The following is a 23,883-nucleotide window of genomic DNA, read 5'->3' on the forward strand; positions in this document are numbered from 1 at the left end:
CACGTCCCGTTCCTAATCTATTACATATGGAAACGTTTGTATGTGTCTCCCTTGCATTCACAGCGCCAGATTCGGCTTTGGTGGCCGAAATAGGAACTAATTTTTTTAGCCTAAATCGGTTCCGCATTTACTCATTAGAGTATCTGCCAAGTTTCGCTGTCATACGATAATTAAGGCCCACATTCATCCTCTGTACCTGCACTTCAGCTAAAACCTCCTGGCAGATGCTCGATTCTGCGGGTATTAGAAACAGATGGCGATGAGACGAGCAAGGCTGTTGGCTGTCGGACAGTGCCCAGTGGACCTGCTGGCGCTGGAGGGGCTTCCCACGGCCGACGGCCTCTGGAGCAGACACCGGCTCAGGCCGTCACGGCGTACCGCCTCGGCCGCATACCGTTGCTGGCCGCTGCCAGGGCAGCAGAACCGCTGTGGGAAGCTGAGCCGCCGCCTTCGTCTGCGCTCCACGGCCAACGCGCTCCCTCGCTGCGGCCGTCTAGGTGTCGCTCTGTCCATACTGTCTGAACCTGCACGTGAGAAGAAGGGGGAAAGCTCCAAGCCTCACTCAATACTGGTTCAAATGGCTCTAAGCACTGTGGTACTTAACATCTGACGTCACCAGTCCCCTAGACTTAGAACTACTTAAACCTAACTAACCTAAGGACATCACACGCATCCATGCCCGAGACAGGATTCGAACCTGCGACCATAGCAGCAGCGCGGTTCCGGACTGAAGCGCCTAGAACCGCTCGACCACTGCGGATGGCCATTTAATACTGGTTGCGCTGCGATGGTGCATCTGTACGCTGAGAAAAGTCGAGTGTCCGAATTGCGAACAAGTATGAGCTTATGCGACTCTTTTTAAATCCTATTTTACACGACGACATTGGGTTTGATGCACGCGTTGCGTGGAATGAGTTGCACGCAAATGGTTTCATAGTTGACTGTTGACACGGCGAAACGAGTATATACGAGGCGTACGAAAAGTCTTTCCCTGATTACATAAATTGATAACTCAGGCTAGAAATAAGATACAAATATGAAACTGGTGTCTAATTGTTTACAAACTATCAAAGTGTTTTTCACACATCAGTAAACTTCCACATGGGCACCCTTGGTAGCACGTAGCACATCTAGGCGATATTCAATTTCCGTCCACACATTAGCCAACATCACCAGAGGCATTGATTCAACGACTGTGGTTTTCCGTTACCGCAGGGTTTCAAGATTTGGTACACGTGTTCGGTAGATCTCGTCCTTGACATAACCCCATAAAAAGTAGTCTAATGGGGTTATGTCAGGAGAGCGTGGAGGCCAAACCGTTGGCCCATCACGACCAATCCATCGCCCAGGAAAGGTCATACCGAGATAGGCACGGACGTCCAAACCCCAATGAGGCGGTGCACCGTCTTGCTGAAGACATTGGGGTGATACTGAAACAGCTGAGGAACAGCATACAGTTGCAACATTTCCAGATACACTGCAGATGTGATGGTAGCCTCAGCGAAGAAGAATGGCCCAATAATTAGGTCGTGCAATAGCGCGCACCACTCACCTTTGGACTGCCTCTGGTGCGCTCCATGACCTCGCCAAGGGGTTGTGAACCCCAAATACGCACATTATGGCGATTCACTACTCCACTGACAAAAAAGATCGCTTCGACGGAAAAGGTAGTTCGTCTGAGATAACCATAATCGTCCTCAATACGTGATAGCATTTCGACTGCAAAGTCATATCGACGTATACTATCATTGGGCAACAAGACCTGAGCGATTTGCACTTTGTATGCACGAAACAATAAACGGTTGTGTAAAATGTCACGGACCGAGCTTTTTGGCATCTGTAATTCAAGTGATGCCCTGCGCACCGATTTCTTCGGACTTCGCAGAAAAGACTGCCTTGCAGCTTCCACCTTGTCTGCTGAGGTTCTTGGTCGACCAGACCTCGGAAGGTCAGCAACCGATCCTCTGTTCTTGAACTTCTCATAACAGAAATTACGCTCTTGACATCAGGTGGATTCCTTCCATATGTTGTCTGGAAGTGTCTCTTCACTGTGGTTGGTGATCGTGTCTCATGGTACCACAGGACACACTGTGCCCTCTCCTGATTGGTTAACATGGCTTCTTGTGCACTGCACATCATCCACTACTTACGTACTGCGAACCTAAAACAGAAAAAAACCTTTGATAGTTGTAAACAATTCGACACAAGCTTCATATTTGTATCTTACTTCTAGCCTGAGTTATCAATTTATGTAATCAGGGAAAGACTTTTCGGACACCCTGTACATCAGTTTCGTCGTCTTGTGGGTTCTTGAGTCGTGTCTGAAATGAAAGTTTTGGCAGCGTATGTCGCACCAGTTGTGATGGAGTTATAAAGTTGTTGCGTGGAATCGCTGCATAAGAAAAATATAAGAAACGTGTTTCGATTCGTAACTGGATGAAGAAAAGAAAAGCTCGTTTGCTGTAATGGAAGACCCAAGAAGTTCTTGAATTATCTTAGATTGTCACCAGAACTGTTAACGTTTCTTCTAAATAGAGTTAATTATGCGAAAGGAATAAAGATATTGCAATGCATCAAGCACTGTCGCCAGAACTGAAATTACGTATCACATTGCGTGCATGCTATAAGATGCTGTTTTAGTTGGTGATGACGCTTTTACATTAACACCAATAATTATTAACAGTAATAATTATTAACATTAACAGTGGTAATTATTCGAAGCAGGCCGCGATAAAAAGAGAATCGTTTGCAAACTACTCTCTTGAAGATAGCTCTGTATAGTGGCAATATTTCAAAATTCAAACACGTCTGAATGGGGAGCACTGCTGCGACGTTTTAAATAGATGAATATTGAATAAAGAATGCAGCTTCCTGAATTTGTACAGCTTTCCCTCCTGTCAACAATACTCCTTAAAAAAAAGAGGCAGCCAATTCGAACGATGGTACTTTAGTCTTGTAGACAAGAGCATTTCTACAGCTAGAATTACATTTGCTTGTATTTTTCTTAATTTAGCTGTATATGTGATCCTAATTCAATAAATTTTTCTCTGCAGCTCAGATATTGTCAAACTATCTATGTTCTGATTGCACGTGAAGGTCTCAGGAGCAGCAATATGTTGCTTATTTTTGTAATCAGCAACAGTGAAATCCCACAAACACCTATGGAAAGCATATATATACAAAAAGCCAACATTATTCTCCGTTCTTCACTTTATATTTCAGTTTGTCTGCACTCTACGAACACACATAACCTCAAAATGCATGCAACTAGTGTCGCCAAAGTTGGAACAGGCCGAAACTGTTTAGTTTCACTTACGAGTTGCGCTGACGCGCGTCGCGCATGCGCAGTGGCTGGTAGGGCAATTGCCAGCAACCTAGTGTCGTCGTGTAAACTGGGCTTTAAGAACACTTTCTACTGAGGTACTACTTGTTCACACAGGATAGTGGGAAGACAGGGGGCTTAAGGTCAGTCTGCAATTTCCGAGCGGTGAGGAGCAAATGCAGAAAGGCAAATTCCCAGTGAAGGCAGATTGATGACTTCGACCAGCGCCTAACACTGTCACAGGACATCTACGAGAGATGCGGACGTTGCGACTCGACAGAATACTTGCACCAGGAGACTCTTGGAATTCTGAGGTCTGATTATCACCATTTGTTTGCGATCAGATTACCTACTACATTGAAGGCTAATTCTAAACATCAGAAAAATCAAAGGAGGCAGTTGGTTGCACAGCAGAAGTCAGTGTCTGAAGGCACAGCGGTGGGTGCTAGAGACGAGAGAGCAAGCAGCACTCCGAGTGAGAAAAAGAAGCTTACCGAGGCTGGCTAAGAGCGACACGGAGTCGGCGATACAGCTATCTGACTGAGAACTCCCTCTGAATACAAAACATAAGTTTTTAAAGAATTGTGGCGGTGCACCGTTTCTCTCTTCCTATAGTCGGCTCACCAATCCAACGGCACTTACCAAGCTTTGGCCTGTCTGGCGAGTTGTTCTGCACCTCCATGACGCCTCTGTCCAACCATATTTTGTTACGGCGTAGTCAGCGCCGGCACGCCAGTCTGGAACGACTGAAAAGAGAAGGCTGTGAGAAGAGGTCAGCCAATCGCACGCTGACCGACCTCCTTCCAGGACGACAATGCGACAGCAGCGGGCCCTAGGTGAAGACGACATAAGCGCTGCGCCCGACTGGTGGCTGTCGATTTCGATAGAAGGTTCAACGTTAGCCACTTCGCTAGCCGACGCATCGCAGCCTCTATCACTTGCATTCTCTACACAGCACAGTTAGAGATCAGTAGTCATTGCAGTTCAGCTGATTTTGTATGTCGCCCTTTGGTTGGGACAGATCTGTGTAATCAGAGTTAGGTATTTGTATGTGTCTAGTTCTAATAAAAATCATCAGTACGAGTTGTTCGATTGTTTGTCTAGCAAACCGAGTAGGCAGCACTCGTAGACACAAATGTTCAAATGTGTGTGAAATCTTATGGGACTTAACTGCTAAGGTCATCAGTCCCTAAGCTTACACACTACTTAAACTAAATTATCCTAAGGACAAACACACACACCCATGCCCGAGGGAGGACTCGAACCTCCGCCGGGACCAGGCGTTGTAGACACAACATATTTAGATTTCTCTCCTGCTCCTGCTCGCTGGGTGGCGATGCTTCTGAATGTTACGTTAAAGTTTAGTATCAACATCGTTCAGCTGAAAGCTAAACGTCATTGCCACTCCTATTATGGCCAGTGTTTTATTTGGCCCCGCCCTCTGTTCTCCCGTGGGTGGGGACTGCTGTAGTAGGACTCTAACCCGTACAGATACACTGACGTTGCAGCTCTCAGGAGCAAGTATCAAGCTTGCTGTCTCTGTAAAGACGTGTCTTTTGGTCGCTACCTTCTACAGTGACACCTTAAGACAGCGTCTCGGCGAAGTTACCAGTCAATTCTCTGAAGTGAAACTCTCCCCTAGGACAGCTGTCGAGAGCGTCTGCAATTTGCACAGCTCTAGTGTTACTATTAATCTCCGGTAACCTAAACGCTACCACGCTACCGCTTTTGACTGCTCTCTGCATTGTTTCTCTGTTTTCCCACCTTGGAGAGCCCTGTATGGTTCCAAGTAGCCTTAAGCGTAACAACGTGCAAGTCATTACGTCATCAAAATATGACAGACTTGAACGAGAGTCTTTGATTGAACCTGGTAGAAGTCGGTCAACTTCAAACGATCAGCGCTCCAACATGACATCGAAAGCATGACACAATGTCTTTGCCTGTATAAATAAGAGCCCTCTTAATTCAAACGCCCAAAATTTAGTGAAGGAATGTCTGAAATTTCAGACAACCGAACCCAAGCGCAGTTCTCTTTGTGGTTTATTGGGCTATCTTACAGTCGCGTCATTCAGTTTCTGATGTACGGAAATTGGGCTCTGTATCTTACATACGTTAATGAAGCACCATCCAAAATAATGAACTACAAATAAAATGAAACTAGAATCACACTTAATTCAGCTTACTCCGTTAAGGAAAATATTTGAAAAGCAACGATAATATTATTCTAGTACATCAGTGACACATCTAATGAGGGGGTCTGGGGTAAGATTCTAATAATAGTGAAAATGAAACAACTACAAACGTTAAGTTATTCCGTGACTGTCGTGATATTACAAGAAAAGACAGATAGTACTAAAAAAGGAAATGTGTTGAGCTTTCAGTAGCAGTTAAAAGCAAGTTGGTCATTGACTCTGAATGCAAGTCTCCAAAGTGAAGCTTGAAGTTATGATATTCTATAAAATGTCCGTACGCAGCATTTCTCAGTTGCGGCTTCATCCCACGATAGTAAATTGTAGGTGGAGGATGAAGTGGCTGCGGAATCAACCATTGGTAGCACCGACGATTCTCGTCAAGAGCTAAGTGCAGATTAGCCCGAAATCTTTCTGTCCCTTGATACGTCTGCTCTCGCGGCATCACAGGCCTCTCAGAGGTCAAAATGAGGCGGGAAAGTGAGATCACTGAGCCGTAGTCATTGGTCCATGCTGGACATGTTCAGTGACCACGTTACTGCGTATACTGTACGGGTGGTTATTCGGAGCTATGCACTATACCGTCGGTTTCTTTATACTACATGTGTTACATTTTTATAGGTTTCTGTTAAGCCCACTTTTTTCTAAAGAATTTGACTGTTCCAAGTTTGCTGACTTACATTGCTAAAATTGTTTACAGGACAGTTATTCCTGTTAATCGGGTTTGCGTCTGTAGGTAATTTAGTAATATCACCTGTTGTTGTTTTGTGTGATTTATTTGGTACTTAGAATTAATGTAAATTCAATTTACTACTTGATCTTCTAGTTGATGCCACGTGGGCGTTCTAGTTTAAGTTTGAGTTATACTTTCCTCTATAGTATTAGCCTGAGTTATTCCAACCTACTTTGATACATTCTCTTTTCAGTGAGATTCGCATTTTCTTGTTACTTTGTTTTGATATTTTCATGAGACAACCGCTACCTATTAGTGATACCTGAAGTAACACAGGGTGTTTATAAATGAATTTTGGGATTTTAACTCTTTATAATATTTATTATATTAAACTTACAGTTATAAATGATATGTCAAATGAAAGAGCAACTCAAACAGTTTTATCAAAAACCTTATAAATGTTGAATATGAGCACCATTTGTGACACGGCACACATCAAGTCTATAGCCGAGTTCTTCCCAAACGTTGATAAGTGTGTCTTCAATGATTGCAGCAATAGCTGCTTCAATCCGGTTTCTTAATTCAGGGAGGTCTGCTAGTAGCAAAGGCACGTACACACAAGATGAAGCCCCAAAGGAAAAAATCGCATGGCGTTAGGTCGGGTGAATGTGGAGGCCATGCAAAGCAAGCCCTGTCATTGGGCCCCTTGCGGCCTATCAATCGTGAAGTTCAACCAATCGCGTACTTCGTTATGCCAGTGACGTGGTGCACCATCTTTCTCGAAAATTAAGTTCTCTGTCTCATCTTCTTCCAACTGAGGGAAGAGCCGTTGCTCTAGCGTGTCAAGGTAAGAAGGGCCAGTTACAGTAGGTTCACCAAAAAAAGAAAGACCCATAAACTTTCCACTGAGATACGACACAAAAAACAGTCACTTTAGGGGAATCTCGTTGCATTTGTACCACCTCGTGAGGATTTTCTGAGCCACAGATGCTCACATTGCGAGTGTTATCATGTCCACTAAGGTGAAAGGTCGATTCATCACTGAAGACAACATAATCCAGAAAATCTTCATCGTCATGAAACGACAATTTCGTTTGCGAAGTTGGCACGTAATCCATGGTCTGCCGGCTTTAGAGTCCATAATAACTGTAAACAGTAAGGACGTATGCGTTTTCTTGAAACTTTCTAAACAGTCGACACGGGAAGTTGTAATTCACGACTAGCCTTCTGGACTGATTTCTTTTGGCACCGAGTAAACGAACCTCTCACTCACTCAACAGTCTCTTCACTAACGCTTGGTCGTCCTGTGCTCTTCCCTTTACAAAGGCAGCCGGTATCTTCAAATTGAGGATACCATCTACAAATGTTATTACCACTTGGAGGATCACAACCGAACATCAGCCGGAATGCACGTTGCACAGTAGCTACAGATTCGATCTTCGCAAAGGGCAAAACACAAAATTATTTCTGTTCACTAGTCGCCATCTTCGCCGCTACCGCTGTCTAGCGGATTGCGGAGGAAACATTGCACGCTGCGCATGCGCAATGGTGCCAAACAAAACTGTTGAAGTTGCTCTTTCATTTCACATATCATTTATAACTGTAAGCTTAATGTAATAACTATTATAAAGTGTTAAAACCCCAATATTCATTTCTAAACACCCTGTATTTCTTTGATCTAGGTAAAGATTATATCATATATTGCTGATCATTCTCTATTTTGTCTATCTTCATAGCCAAGTATACTCCCATGCGGAGGAGCCGGGTTCAATTCCTGGTGCTGCCCTCAGCCTCGAGAGGTCAACTGAGGAACTACTCGAACGATTGGTAGCATTGGTAGCGGTTTCAAAGTCAGGAAACGAGACAACGAGAGGGAGAGCAGTGTGCTGACCACAGGCTCCTCCATACAGCATCCAGCGGCGCCACTGCTAGAGGATGACTTTGCGGACGGTCGGAATGGATTGGCTCATCTAGGGCCAAAACGACGAAATTTACCTGTCTTTACCTTCGTTGCCTATTCTGATCTGCTGTGCTTCCAAGTGTTACCTGATGTATTTTTTTGGCCGTGCGGTTCTAGGCGCTTCAGTCGGGAACCGCGCGACTGCCACGGTCGCAGGTTCGAATCCTGCGTCGGGCACGGATGTGTGTGATGTCCTTAGGTTAGTTAGGTTTAATTAGTTATAAGTTATAGGGGACTGATGACCTAAGATGTTAAGTCCCATAGTGCTCAGAGCCATTTGAACCATTTGTATTTTTTATTTTTATTATTTATTTATTTTTTAACACGTGTTAATTCGGGTAGGAAGAGTAAATTAAAGTTTTCGATTCGTTTCTAAAATATCCTTCTCCACTTATTGTTTTCTCATTCTTATGGTTTTGTTGTCGGAAATCACTTTATCAATTTACTGTGGCAGGTACATTTTTCTACATTCAGAGCCATCTGCCATTCAACACACCAACTAGAAATTTTATCTAAGTCATCTTCCTACAATCACTCAACTTCGACATCTTCCAACACAACACATCATCATCAGGAAACAACCGAACACTGTTGCACACAATGTTCGCCAGATCATTTATGTATATAGTAAACAACAGCGGTCCTATCACACTTCCCTCTGGCATTCCTGACCGTACCATTGTCTTTGATGAAGACTCGCCGTCGAGAACAACGTACTGGGTTCTATTACTTATGCTCGTACCTTCGTTAACAGTCTGCAATGGGGCACGGTGTCAAATTTTTTCGAATATCTAGAAATACAGAATCTGTTTGTTGCCCTAAATCCATAGGTGACAGTATATCAAAATGGTTCAAATGGCTCTGAGCACTATGGGACTCAACTGCTGAGGTCATTAGTCCCCTAGAAGTTAGAGCTAGTTAAACCTAACCAACCTAAGGACATCACACACAACCATGCCCGAGGCAGGATTCGAACCTGCGACCGCAGCGGTCTCGCGGTTCCAGACTGCAGCGCCAGAACCGCGCCGCCACTTCGGCCGGCGACAGTATATCGTTTGAGAAAAGGGCAAGCTGAGTCTCACACTAGCGATGCTTTCTAAAACAGTTTTTATTGGTGGACATAAGCTTCTCAGCATGAAGAAAATTTATTATGTTCGAACTCAGAATATGTTCAAAAATTCTGCAGCAAACCAGTGTTCACGATACTGGTCAGTCTTTTTACCCTTCTTGTATACAGGAGTCTGTCGCTTGGGACTTAGCGCTAAGCTGGAAATTCGCGTTAAATGCAAGATAAGTAAGGTGCCAGTGGCCTGCCTGGCTAGCCGCGCTGTCTGACGCGCTGCTTCCCAAGAAGGAAGGCGTGCGGTCCCTGGAACAAATCCGCCCAGCAGGTTAGTGTCGAGGTCCGCTGTGTCGGCCAATCTCTGGATGGTTTTTTAAGGCGGTTTTCCATCTGCCTCGGCGAATGCGGGCTGGTTCCCCTTATTCCGCCTCAGTTACACTACATCGGTGATTGCTGCACCAACACAGTCTCCACATACGCGTACACCATAATTACTCTACCACGCAAATATTTGGGGTTACACACTAATCTGGTAGGAGACGTTCCCGGGCCGGGGGGGGGGGGGGGTCCACTGGGGGGGGGGGGGGACCGCACAATAATGCTGCGTTTGGCGTGGGGCATGGTAGGAGACTTTCCCTGGCCGGGGAGGGGGGGGCGGGGGGGGGGTCCACTGGGGGGGGGGGGGAGCCGCATAATAATGCTGCGTTTGGCGTGGGGCACCGGTGGGGCGGGTGGACTACGGCTGTGGCGGGTTGTGGGGTTGTTAACCACTGAGGGCTACGGCGAGACGAGGCCTCTCCATCGTTTCTAGGTCCCCATTTTCAGTACACAACATACAAGGTGCCAGTGCCGTAGAGTACTCTTTGTAAAACCTAACTGGGACTTCAAGACCTCAGACTTCAAGAAGAATATAATAATTCCAATCCAAAAGAAAGCAGGTGTTGACAGATGTGAAAATTACCGAACTATCAGTTTAATAAGTCACAGCTGCAAAATACTAACGCGAATTCTTTACAGACGAATGGAAAAACTGGTAGAAGCAGACCTCGGGGAAGATTAGTTTGGATTCCGTAGAAATGTTGGAACACGTGAGGCAATACTAACCTTACGACTTATCTTAGAAGAAAGATTAAGGGAAGGCAAACCTACGTTTCTAGCATTTGTAGACTTAGAGAAAGCTTTTGACAATGTTAACTGGAATACTCTCTTTCAAATTCTGAAGGTGACAAGGGTAAAATACAGGGAGCGAAAGGCTATTTACAATTTGTACAGAAACCAGATGGCAGTTATAGGAGTCGAGGGGCACGAAAGGGAAGCAGTGGTTGGGAAGGGAGTGAGACAGGCTTGTAGCCTCTCCCCGATGTTATTCAATCTGTATATTGAGCAAGTAGTGAAGGAAAGAAAAGAAAAATTCGGTATTAAAATCCATAGAGAGGAAATAAAAACTTTGAGGTTCGCCGATGACATTGTAATTCTGTCAGAGACAGCAAAGGACTTGGAAGAGCAGTTGAACGGAATGGACAGTGTCTTGAAAGCAGGATATAAGATGAACATCAACAAAAGCAAAACGAGGATAATGGAATGTAGTCAAATTAAATCGGGTGATGCTGAGGGAATTAGATTAGGAAATGAGACACTTAAAGTAGTAAAGGAGTTTTGCTATTTAGGGAGTAGAATAACTGATGATGGTCGAAGTAGAGAGGATATAAAATGTAGACTGGCAATGGCAAGGAAATCGTTTCTGAAGAAGAGAAATTTGTTAACATCGAGTATAGACTTAAGTGTCAGGAAGTCGTTTCTGAAAGTATTTGTATGTAGTGTAGTCATGTATGGAAGTGAAACATGGACGATAACTAGTTTGGACAAGAAGAGAATAGAGTCTTTCGAAATGTGGTGCTACAGAAGAATGCTGACGATAAGGTGGGTAGATCACGTAACTAATGAGGAGGTATTGAATAGGATTGGGGAGAAGAGAAGTTTGTGGCACAACTTGACTAGAAGAAGGGATCGTTTGGTAGGACATGTTCTGAGGCATCAAGGGATCACCAATTTAGTATTGGAGGGCAGCGTGGAGGGTAAAAATCGTAGAGGGAGACCAAGAGATGAATACACTAAGCAGATTGAGAAGGATGTAGGTTGCAGTAGGTACTGGGAGATGAAGATGCTTGCACAGGATAGAGTAGCATGGAGAGCTGCATCAAACCAGTCTCAGGACTGAAGACGACAACAACAACAACAACAAACTGGGATTCTATCTGGACCCGCCTACATATTTGCTTTCAAGTCTTTCAGTTGTTTCTCTTTGCCAGGGATGCTTCTTATTTGTCGTTCTTACACGAGTCAGTTCGACAGTCGAACTATGGTATGTTGTGCGATTCTTACGCGTGAGCGATTTATTGAACGCGAAATTTAAAACTTCCGCTTTCGTTTTGCTATCTTCAACTGACACACCAAACTGGTCAATGAATGGCTGGATGGAAGGTTAGACCCAGTTAACGATTTTACATAGGACTAGATTTTTCGTAGGCGCTCAGACCGGAACCGCGCGACTGCTACGGTCGCAGGTTCGAATCCTGCCTCGGGCATGGATGTGTGTGATGTCCTTAGGTTAGTTAGGTTTAAGTAGTTCTGAGTTCTAGGGGACTGATGACCACAGATGTTAAGTCCCATAGTGCTCAGAGCCATTTGAACCATTTTGAACTAGATTTTTCTCGGGTTCTAGGCCAGAACTTTTGGTAACGTATGACGATGATAGTTGTTGTAAGCCTTGAGCACATATTTTTTCACAGACGCAAGAATTTGTAGTAACCTTTGCCTGTCGTGATTTGCGATTTCTCTTTTGAACCCACAGTCTAACACACTTTGTTTCCTCAGCATTTTCCGAATTTCCACGGTGGATCTCTTCTGTCCTTAATCCACTCACTAGACACACGCTTCTCCAGACCACGATTTACAATCTGCTTTAGTTTTTCTCATAATTCCTCTACGTCCGCCATAATGGAACTAAGTGATGTCGGTTCGTTGTAAAAATGAGATGCTAACAACTGCTTATCTGCTCTTTCTAATTGAAACATTCTCTTAGCCTCCATGACTGATTTTTAACTTTAGTAACCACAGTCGCTTTGATGATTTCCCCGACTCTGTCCTGACGCCATCCACAAGGTCAGACGTGTTTGTACCTACAAGGTCAATGACATTTCCTCTGCGTGTGGCCTATCGAACTAGCTACTCAAGACAGTTTTCGGAAAACGTGTTCAAAAGTATTTCACAGGTCTGTCTGTGTGTACCTCCTGCAATGATTCCATAGACGTCCCAGTCTATATTCAACAGGCTAAAGTCGCCTCCCACTAGTACTGTATGATCTGGGTATCTACGCGCTACTGACCGTAGACAGACCGTATCTGAACATTTCCTACATGATAGCAAAATTAATACTTGCATATATGTATATTTGTGGCCACAATTATGGTATATTGTTTTCACCCTGTCAGAACTTTCTAATACAACTGTACTTTATTAGTGTTGCAGATGCTGTAGCAATTTGAGGTTTTGAAAGTACAGTGGTCCGCTGACCCCTATAGTACTACGACGCTGTGACGTGCAAAGCAGCAACTAGTAGCGATTGCACTTGCTGCTATCATATAGGTATTTCGATGACGTGAGCTCTGTTTTCGTATTAACCGAATATGCATTACACCAATGTTCACTATGTTTAGTATGAAGAGGTAGGTGCAGAAGAAAGATTAGTAAAACTGATAAGGCGGCAGCGCCTTCGACTTGTGGTAGTATAGTATGACACCACTAGTACTGTATTTTTTTTTCATTTTTTTTGCTCGGTTCATATCATACTGCAACATTACAGCTACAACTTTATCTGTACGAGCTGTTAACTGTTCGTTTGCACATTTCTGACATGGTTTTTACATTTTCGGAAGTACCATTTTTGACTGTGTTACGATGATTTGAAACTAATGACCTAGTGAATAAAAAAAGCAAAATTTGTAACTTTGGACTGCTCTTTCGTTGTACCTATTAACAGAAGTTGCTGACTCAAGCTATTAGAGCACGCTGGAAGTTTTTTTTCCTTTATTGTATTTTCAATTCACCATCCGGGGCGGGCTGGCAGTAGCATAGGTGCTGTTCTTCAGCCTAGAAAAGGTCAATTTCGCAGGAGGACATTTAAAACTATAAAAAGGACAAACTGAATGAACACAGATATAAACAAGGGGGAACATAATGGAAGAAAGCATACAAAAAAGGGGTGAATGTAAAACGGAGATAAAAAAATGTATTTTACACAAACAGAACCACACACTGTGAGAACTAAATGACATAAGTCCAAGTATGGTAGAAGCATAGCAAGTCGCACAAGGAGGATCTTCAATGAATTGACGAATGGTGCAGGGAATGACAATTCAATCTCAATGTAGACAAGCGTAATGTGGTTCAAATACGTAGAAAGAAAGATCCTTTATCATTTAGCTACAATATAGCAGTTAATTCCATAAATTGTCTGGGAGTAAGCATTAGGAGTGATTTAAAATGGAATGGTCATATAAAGTTGTTCGTCGGTAAAGCAGATGCCAGTATGAGATTCATTGGAAGAATCCTAAGGAAATGCAATCCGAAAACAAAGGAAGTAGGTTACAGTACACTTGTTCGTCCACTGCTTGAATATTGCTCACCAGTGTGGGATCCGTGCCAGATAGGGTTGATAGAAGAGATAGAGAAGATCCAACGGAGAGCAGCGCGCTTCGTTACAGGATCATTTAGTAATCGCAAAAGCGTTACGCAGATGATAGATGAACTCCAGTGGAAGACTGTGCAGGAGAGACGTTCAGTAGCTCGGTGCGGGCTTTTGTTGAAGTTTCGAGAACATACCTTCACTGAGGATTCAAGCAGTGTATTGCTCCCTCCTACGTATATCTCGCGAAGAGACCATGAGGATAAAATCAGAGAGATTAGAGCCCACACAAAGGCATACCGACAATCTTTCTTTGCACGAACAATAAGAGACAGGAATAGAAGGGAGAAGCGATAGAGGTACTCAAAGTACCCTAGGCCACACACCGTCAGGTGCCTTGCGGAGTATGGATGTAGATGTAGATTAAAACAGCCATGCAGTGGGCGGCGCAGCACGGACAAACCACGGACAAACCACGGACAACAAAACTATATAAAAGTATAGCACACGATTAGAAACCACATCACTTGACGACACTGTACAGCTGCACTGAAATGAACACTGATGCAACACACTTGATGATGAATAAAAAACTGGGAGGATCTGCCAGGGGTAGGGTAACGAGGGAGGGAAGGGGCAGTGCTAGAAGTGGTAGAGAAGGGGGATGAGGGATGGGGTGGATGATGCACCTAAGGGCGCCAGGGAGGGAAGGATCGGAGAGGAAAACAGCCAAGGAGGGAGTGCTGAGACTCAGGGTGAGGAGGAGGAAGGAAGGGATGGGAAAGGGGGGTTGTGGGGAGGGGGAAAAACAAGGCCAGGCTACAGTTGGTAAGAAGGGTAGATGTCATGACAAAGTTCATCATCCGTGAGGGGGAGGTGCTGAAAATTGCCCTGATGAAGAATATGGAGGGTGTGGATGTGAAGAGAGGGTGGGATGCAGTGATACAGGTGGGTGGAGAGGAAGAAGGACATCTGGGGGTGGGGGAGGGGGGGGATGAAGCCAGTGGACAGTGTAAAGGATGCAGATATGTTGGAGGAAAAGGAGGAGGTTGGGGAAGGGGATGAGTTCGTACAAGACCCGTGTGGGGGACGGATGGCAGATACAGAAAGCCAACTGAAATAAAATCAGCCCTTGGTCACTATTTTTAACAAATTAACTTGGTTTCGACACTGCTAGGAGTGTCTTCATCAGAATTTAAATCAAAGAATGGTCTATATTTGTTGTGTACATAGTTCCGCATAGTCAGCACGTACACAACTTTCCCACTTGAGCCCGACCCACTAAGCACAACAGCACAGGCGCAGCGCTCGTCCGTCTCCGCACTACGAGATGGCGCTGTCTTAGAGACAGACCAAATTCTGCTTCCGCCGATCCGCGTATTAATATGTAATGAAGCCAATGAGATTGCTGTTAACGTAGAACCTTCTCTCCTCGCGGATCACACTCACTCAGGGATACCTGAACGCTCGAGGTATTATAACGAGTGTACAAAACTAGTAGAAGCCAACCTCGGGGAAGATCAGTTTGGATTCCGTAGAAACACTGGAACACGTGAGGCAATACTGACCTTACGACTTATCTTAGAAGAAAGATTAAGGAAAGGCAAACCTACGTTTCTAGCATTTGTAGACTTAGAGAAAGCTTTTGACAATGTTGACTGGAATACTCTCTTTCAAATTCTAAAGGTGGCAGGGGTAAAATACAGGGAGCGAAAGGCTATTTACAATTGGTACAGAAACCAGATGGCAGTTATAAGAGTCGAGGGACATGAAAGGGAAGCAGTGGTTGGGAAGGGAGTAAGACAGGGTTGTAGCCTCTCCCCGATGTTGTTCAATCTGTATATTGAGCAAGCAGTAAAGGAAACAAAAGAAAAATTCGGGGTAGGTATTAAAATTCATGGAGAAGAAATAAAAACTTTGAGGTTCGCCGATGACATTGTAATTCTGTCAGATGTCAGAGACAAATGGATCTGAGTACTACGGGACTTAACATCTATGGTCATCAGTCCCCTAGAACTTAGAACTACTTAAACCTAACTAACCTAAGGACAGCACACAACACCCAGCCATCACGAGGCAGAGAAAATCCCTGACCCCGCCGGGAATCGAACCCGGGAACCCGGGCGTGGGAAGCGAGAACGCTACCGCACGACCACGAGATGCGGGCTGTCAGAGACAGCAAAGGACTTGGAAGAGCAGTTGAATGGAATGGACAGTGTCTTGAAAGGAGGATATAAGATGAACATCAACAAAAGCAAAACAAGGATAATGGAATGTAGTCTAATTAAGTCGGGTGATGCTGAGGGAATTAGATTATGAAATGAGGCACTTAAAGTAGTAAAGGAGTTTTGCTATTTGGGGAGCAAAATAACTGATGATGGTCGAAGTAGAGAGGATATAAAATGTAGGCTGGCAATGGCAAGGAAAGCGTTTCTGAAGAAGAGAAATTTGTTAACATCCAGTATTGATTTAAGTGTCAGGAAGTCATTTCTGAAAGTATTCGTATGGAGTGTAGCCATGTATGGAAGTGAAACATGGACGATAAATAGTTTGGACAAGAAGAGAATAGAAGCTTTCGAAATGTGGTGCTACAGAAGAATGCTGAAGATTAGATGGGTAGATCACATAACTAATGAGGAGGTATTGAATAGGATTGGGGAGGAGAGAAGTTTGTGGCACAACTTGACCAGAAGAAGGGATCGGTTGGTAGGACATGTTCTGAGGCATCAAGAGATCACCAATTTAGTATTGGAGGGCAGCGTGGAGGGTAAAAATCGTAGAGGGAGACCAAGAGATGAATACACTAAGCAGATTCAGAAGGATGTAGGTTGCAGTAGGTACTGGGAGATGAAAAAGCTTGCACAGGATAGAGTAGCATGGAGAGCTGCATCAAACCAGTCTCAGGACTGAAGACCACAACAACAACAACAACAACAACCGTCAATCTGCTACTCTAAGCGTGCAAGTTGCCTTTCTATCGTCTGACCTAACGCCACGATAAGACCACGAGACATGTTGCTAACACTCGCCTACTTCGTTAGAGTGACAAGTCAAATAATCTGATGGTGTGTGTACGGGATGTCTTACAGTACGCACACCACAATATTCTACAACATGGTCACAGAATTATGACTAAAACGTATTGATAGGGTATAAGTACGGAATCATCGTGAAAGACTGGCAGTACTTATATGTCATTTATAAAATAATAAATATGCCAAAAGGGCATTAGTCACAAAGATATTTAAGATAAAATAAACTGTAATGGCGAGCCACTAAGGGCTGCTCGTTACTTCTGTGGTGTAGGTTGCGAAACGGACTGAGGTGCCCGCGTTAACAAATGCGGCCAGGTGAACATGGCACTGCAACGAGCGCGCCATCCAGTAGCCGTACATACAATTAGACTACTTCACATTGAAATATAGGCAGAAATGGTTATAAATGAACAGTATTTGATACATAATGGAGAGCAATGTTTGTTTGATAGTAGCATACAATATAACATTTTGTCTACATCGAAGCTTATAACATTAAGATAAAACATGAAAACATCATTATGAAAATGTAGATAGGACTGAATGACAACTTGTAGAAAGCAATATTGACGTGAAATGCAGCCAAGAAACATTTGATAATTGAAAAACATAGGACTACCTTAGAAGGAAAAGAACATTTCAGCAATCTGCACAAGGGGACCCCAACTCAGTTATCGAGTAACGGCTTTATACCATTGAAAAAAATTTTGTTACGTAGCTGTAGCTGTTCGTTAAGGATGAGACTATCCTTTCGAGCAAAATGCTTGAAAATCTCTAATTCTTCTAGAATATCTAGTCTACGCCCTTTCTTTTCGGCGTGTAAAATGTTGCTATCGCAGATGGCTTTAGGTGAATGATCTGTAATTAGAAGATGGTCGGCAAAAGACGAATTTTGTGGGCTGGAGCCATTTTTTCTTAGGAAGTGTTCTTTATATCTGCTAGTGAAGGCACGTCCTGTTTGTCCTACATAGTACGAGGAGCAAGTATCGCAGACAATTTTGTAGACACCAGAATTTTCTAAAGGGGAATGCATAGAATGTAAATTATGAATGAAGTTGTTTTTCAAATTGTTATTAGTAGAAAAAACAACGCTGCAATCGTATTTATTTCGAAGAATGCGTTGGATCTGATAAGAGATAGGCCCCACTAAAGGAATAGAGAAATATTTTTTTTTTAGTTAGACTCGATAACAGAAGTGCCTAGCGTAGTAAGTCTTTTAGCAGTTTTCTCTTTAAGGACGTAATCTACTATGTTAGGTTTATACTCGTTGTTAACTGCTATTGTTTTAAGTAAATTGATTTCGTCGTTGATGTTTTCTTTAGAAAGTGGGATGGAAATGGCCCGGTGAACAGCAGAATGAAAGATGGCTTTTTTTATGCGATTGTGGATGAGTAGAAGATGCAGGAACGATCTGGTCGATATATGTAACTTTACGAAAAATATTGAAAGAAATTTTATTTGTTTCTATGGTAAGCGTCAAGTCAAGGAAATTTAATTGACGGGCCTCATTTTCAAATTCGATAGTGAAGTAAATTTTCTCATGAAGATCATTGAATAGGTTAAAGATATGACCAACACCGTCAGAGGGTCCTTTGTAGATGATTAGAATATCATCAACGTATCTGGAATAAGAAAGAATGCCTAGTGACGCAACTGGAAAACAATTAAATTTTTTCTTTTTGGGAGTTGATGAAAATATCAGCAAGGATACCAGCTAACGGATTTCCCATAGCGAGACCGTCGGATTGCTGGTACAAATGTCCGTTAAATTCGAAATAGTTGTACTTGACTACGACTGAGATGAGATTCATGAACTCTGTGAATTGTTCATCTGAAATATCTTTTTTGGACCGACGTAAATTTTTTCCTACAATCGTAGGCGGTTCCTGTTTGGGGACGTTAGTATAAAGAGTTTTGATACCGAAAGAAACTAACTTGGTGTCTGAACTGCATTCTAAATCTTTAATTTTTGGACTAAGGTGTGACTATTTGGGACGGAAAAATTGTTCACAAAAACGAATGATTTTCTCAGAGTTTCATGTAGAAATGTGGCCAGATCATGGTATGCACTATTCATACTATTAGATATCGGGCGCATCCGATGATTAGGTTTGTGGATTTTAAATTGAGATCGAAGTTTTGGGGGCTGAGGGTTCATGTTAATGAGCATTTTCTTCTGGAACGGTTTGAGTAGGAAATTTTCGCTGTTGATGGCTGTCCTGACCTGTTTTTGTAAAACTGGAGTCGGATCCTCATGCAGTTCCGAAATATTATTTTCGTTAAAAAATCTAAGGTTCTGAAAATATATTCAGAGTTATAAGCAATAACTAAAGAGCACCCTTTGTCTGACTTAGTAATTAGGGCTTCTGCTTCTTTATTATTAATGGAAACGACCAATTTTCTATCCCTATGCGTACCGTTATAAATAGGGCCTGTATTTCTCATGAAAATGTTAGCTACTTCAAAAGCAATACGAGTTTGACAAGCATTATCTATTTTTTTACTATCGAGACCAACTTTAAGATCTACAAACACTTTTTTAATCACATTTCTATCTGACAGGTTGGGCCAGACATTATACTTCAGCCCTTTTTCCAGCAGGACAGTTTCATTTTGTGTAAAAATAATGTTAGTTTTGTTCAGAATGCGTTTGTAAAAAGTGTGACTGCTTTTTTTTAAATGTACTCTGAGGGCACTTTTCGGAGTTTCTTTTCATGCTTCTGTATTATGCCTAGTTTACAAGTTTCTAAATGTTCATTAATTATCGTTCAGAATTCGTCAATATTAAAATTGTAATTAATATGAAAAATATTTGTCAGTTCTAAGTACAGGTAATAAGCTTCTTCGTTATTCTTCGTTAAAAAGATCTTTTTTTGGCATATAGCCTTTTAATTCTATCATTTATGAGAATTTCATGAAAGCTCTGAAGGATTTAGGATTTTTCCTACAAACTGTAAAGTTAATATAAGCTTTCGCGTAGGTAGGGACTAAACCCCTTATTTCACATTGTTTATTAAAATTAATAGCCATACTTGTCTTTAGTATTTTCTTTTTTAAAGCTTTGTATTTGGTGGCAGCCTTGGACGCTTGGGCAGGCAAGAATCGCTAACTCTTGTACATGGCTGCACGTTCAGAGACCGTGAATAGTTACATTGCTCTCCATTATGTACCAAATACTGTTTATTTATAATCATTTCTGCCTATATTTCAATGTGAAGTAGTCTAATTGTATGTACGGCTACTAGATGGCGCGCTCGTTGCAGTGCCATGTCCATCTGGCCGCATTTGTTAACGCGGGCACCTCAGTCCGTTTCGCAACCTGCACCGCGCAAGAAACGAGCAGCCCTTAGTGGCTTGATATCACAGTTTTCTTTATCTTAAATATCTTTGTGACTAATGCCCTTTTGGCATATTTATTATTTTATAACTGACAGATAAGTACTGCCAGTCGTTCACGATGATTCCGTACTTATACTCTATCATACGTTTTAGTCATAATTCTGTGACCATGTTATAGAATATAGACGATTCTTTTATTTAAATTCTGAGGAAGACACTCCTAGCAGTTTCGAAACCAGGTTAATTTGTTAAAAATAGTGGCCGAGGGCTGATTTTCTTTCAGTTGTAACTATTCACGGTCTCTGAACGTGCATCCATGTACAAGAGTTTTAGATACAGAAGGCAAGGCGGGTTACATGGCAAGAATTCAGATGGCGTTATAAAAATGGGGAGGGGGCAGAGATCCAGGCAGGGCTGGAGGCAAGGTGTGAAGGATGGTGGAAAGATTCAATCCCCACGTCCAGCTGAACAGGAGTTTTACGCAGAGGCGGGTACAGGCTTTCTGCTGGATGGTCAGGAGATCAGGGGTCCAGATGAGGCGATGGTCGAGTGTGAGGCCAAGGTATCGCAGGGTAGGGGTACGCTGGATGGGACGGCCCTAAATTGTGATGTAGAAATCATGGAGACGGAAGGAGCGGGTAGTGCACTCTATGATAATTGCCTGGGTCTTGGAGGGGTTGATACGAAGGAACTACTGGCTGCACCAAGTGGTGAACTGGTCAAGGTGAGTTTGGAGATTTCGTTGGGACCATTGAAGGGTAGGATAGAGAGCTAGAAAGGCAGTGTCATCAACATATTGGAGGAGGCATACAGTTGGGTGTATTTTGGGCATATCGGCGGTGTACATGAGATTGAGGAGAGGGGAGAGGATGGAACCTTGGGGGACGCCAGTGGTTGTTGATATTGTGGAGGGTGACATAGGAATGACGGTGTGAGAGAAAGGAAGCGGGCAGATGGACAAAATTGATAGGCAGAACGTCGGTTTGGAGTTTAAAGAGGAGATTGGGCTGCCAAACACGGTCACAATCATTTTGGAGGTGGAGGGAAACATAAACGGCCGAGTGACAGGAGTTAAGTTAGAGAGAGAGAAGGTGTAGGAGGTTAAGGAGCTGGTCTTCGGTGGAGAGGAAGGTGGTGCTGAGTAAGTTGGTGATGGATATGACAGGACAGGATGGATTCAAAGACCTTACTTAAGACAGAGATGGCAGATGGGATGACAGGAAGAGGCAGCAGAAGGGGTTTGTTGGGTTTGAGGAACAGTAGGATGCAGGATGTCTTCCACAGGTTAGGGAAAAATCTGGTGGAGAGGATGACGTTGCATAAAGCGACAAGATCAGTCGGGAAGGAGAAGGGGCGTTCTCTGAGGTGGTGGTAGGTGAGGAAGTGGGAGGCCTTGGAATGGGACAGGTGTTTTTTTTTGTTTTTTTTTTTTTTACAGTTATGGATCAGGTGCTCATTATACATTAAACAGCGCTAGCAGTGTTAGGATTGGGGAGGGGATTTGGAAAATTCAAATGGGTGGCAGCAGTGAAAAATCAGGGTGACCTGGGTGAGGAGGTGGTCTATGGAAGGGGTGGGCTGCGAAAAGACCTGCATGAGGTAAGTGGGACCACTGGCATTGTAGATACGGTGGGCAGAGCGGATTTCAAGGTCAGGGTTAGAGTTTAGTTCAGCCAGCACCTCACCCTCTGTGATCACCAGGCTGAGCTTGGTGATCACAGCAGTGTAGGTCGGTGGGGGGAGGGGGGATGGGGAAGCTGGGGTTTGCAAGGAGAGGAAGAGGAGGGGAAGGGCGTAAGGGTTGCATGGGGGCCAAACATGATACGTGGGAGTTTACAGAGAAGGGGGAGGGGAATTTGATAAGGACTAAGTCCCGGTGGGGAATCAGTTGCGAGATGGGAGCACCTGGGATATACCTTCACATTTCCATGGTGATCGTATGGACGTCAATGAACTTGGAATCTGGGGTCGAAAAGAGAAAGGTGTGGAGGGTGGGGGCATGGGCACAGGTGATAGGAGGAGGGGTGATGTCTATAGAGACGATGGCAGGAGGTAGAGGGAGCGGTGATTTTTTGTTGAAAGTTGCAAGAGCAGAGTCGGCATTTATGTTCTTCTGGAGCTTTTGGCGAGGGTTGCCAGGGAGGAGGAGAGGGGGATGGGGAGGAGAGGGAGGTGGCAAGTGGAAGATCCTTCAGGCATGGTGGAAGTGCCGGGAGATGCTGACAGTTCCATGGCATCAATTGTGGCCTGGTGTGATGTGACACAGTCAGGGGACATGTGAGACAGAAGATGAAGTGACTGGTGGGGGAGGGTGAGAGGTAGGAAACAGAGACAGCAGCAGGTGGTGGGAAGCAGAGATGGCAGCAGATGCATATTTGAGGGCAGGGGCGGGAGTGGGAGCCTTTGCAGGTGTGGAGGCTGGCAGAAGGGTGTGGATGCGTGGGTAGACAGCTGGGGAGGAGATGGGGGAATGTGTGAGTGGGGCGAGGGGATGAGAGGTATAAGGGCGGAGCCCAGAGGCGGCTCTCCGGGATGTGATAGTTGAAGTAGGGGAGGGGAACGTGTAGATTGCAGTGTAGGTCGGAGGCGAAGACAGCAAGGGACGGATAGCAGGCGGCGATGAACGGACAGTAGGCGGTGACAGATGGACAGCAGGTGACGATACAGCTGGCGGCAGCTGTCGAAGGAGAGGAGCTCCCAAACAGGCAAATCCAGTCCACAGGGGTAGCTCTGGCAACCCATTCTCCCCTTGAAAGATGAGGGGATCCAACCCTCGAAATATGCTGGATGTTCGTACAATTGTATACTGTCAAAATATTGTGATGGAACTTTGTAGGATTAAAAATAAAATTTAGATAATCCTTTACTCAGGAATCTAACAATGAACTGTTCTAAATATAGTCAACGCTTATGAGCACATATTAAATTTTTCAACGTAAATACTGTTGGCTGCAAACGTAGACAGCGCGCACTTACACATACAGTACAAGTAGTGACATCTACTGAGTTTCTGCAAACACATTTGTAGTCCTGATCATCAGCATAAATTAGCCTCTTCATTGTAGCACTTCTGTATTATAGGCTTACCACATTTACCACGCAGTTCTGTTTTACAAAGACGTCTCGTAAATGTATTAGTAGAATTATGCTGTAACAAACACCGAAAATTCAGGCATGTCTTATTGCATGTATTATTCGGTATTTGCACTACTACGAGCTGTGCACACTGTATACTGAAAACTGTTGTAATGTTTTGCATTATTTTCCTGTAATAATATTGTAACTTCTGTAGGCAGTTATTTGAGAATGAACGTTAACGTTCGAAACTAGTCACCATCATGGAATTGTACGCAACCGTAACAGAAACCTGAGTAAATAACACTTGCAATCCATTTACAAACTACAATCCGTTTTATGCAGTGTCCATTACAGATTATTGGTTTAACACTAACATTTTAAGGTAAGACTACCTATGCACTATTGACATATATGTTGGCGTCCCGTTACTAACTCTTTTCAGATATTATGTGCGCCAGACGCCGAGACTAATACAGGGTCTAACAGAAAGCTATGGCCAAAATTTCAGGAAACATTCCTCATAGTTAGAGGAAGAAAATA

At 43.7% G+C, this 23,883-nt stretch overlaps 1 protein-coding gene across 1 annotated transcript in view; it reads left to right on the top strand.

Moving 5' to 3' along the window:
- The first annotated feature begins 259 nt into the window (after window positions 1-259).
- Window positions 260-23,883, top strand: part of LOC124594654 (piggyBac transposable element-derived protein 3-like) — a 173,986-nt gene continuing 150,362 nt past the window's right edge. Inside the window, exon 1 of the mRNA XM_047133024.1 lies at window positions 260-530. Within this exon, the coding sequence (XP_046988980.1) occupies window positions 260-530 (271 nt within the window). The remainder of the gene's footprint in view (window positions 531-23,883) is intronic.

This window comes from Schistocerca americana, chromosome 2 (assembly GCF_021461395.2).
Source record: "Schistocerca americana isolate TAMUIC-IGC-003095 chromosome 2, iqSchAmer2.1, whole genome shotgun sequence".
Classification (NCBI taxonomy): Eukaryota; Metazoa; Arthropoda; class Insecta; order Orthoptera; family Acrididae; genus Schistocerca; species Schistocerca americana.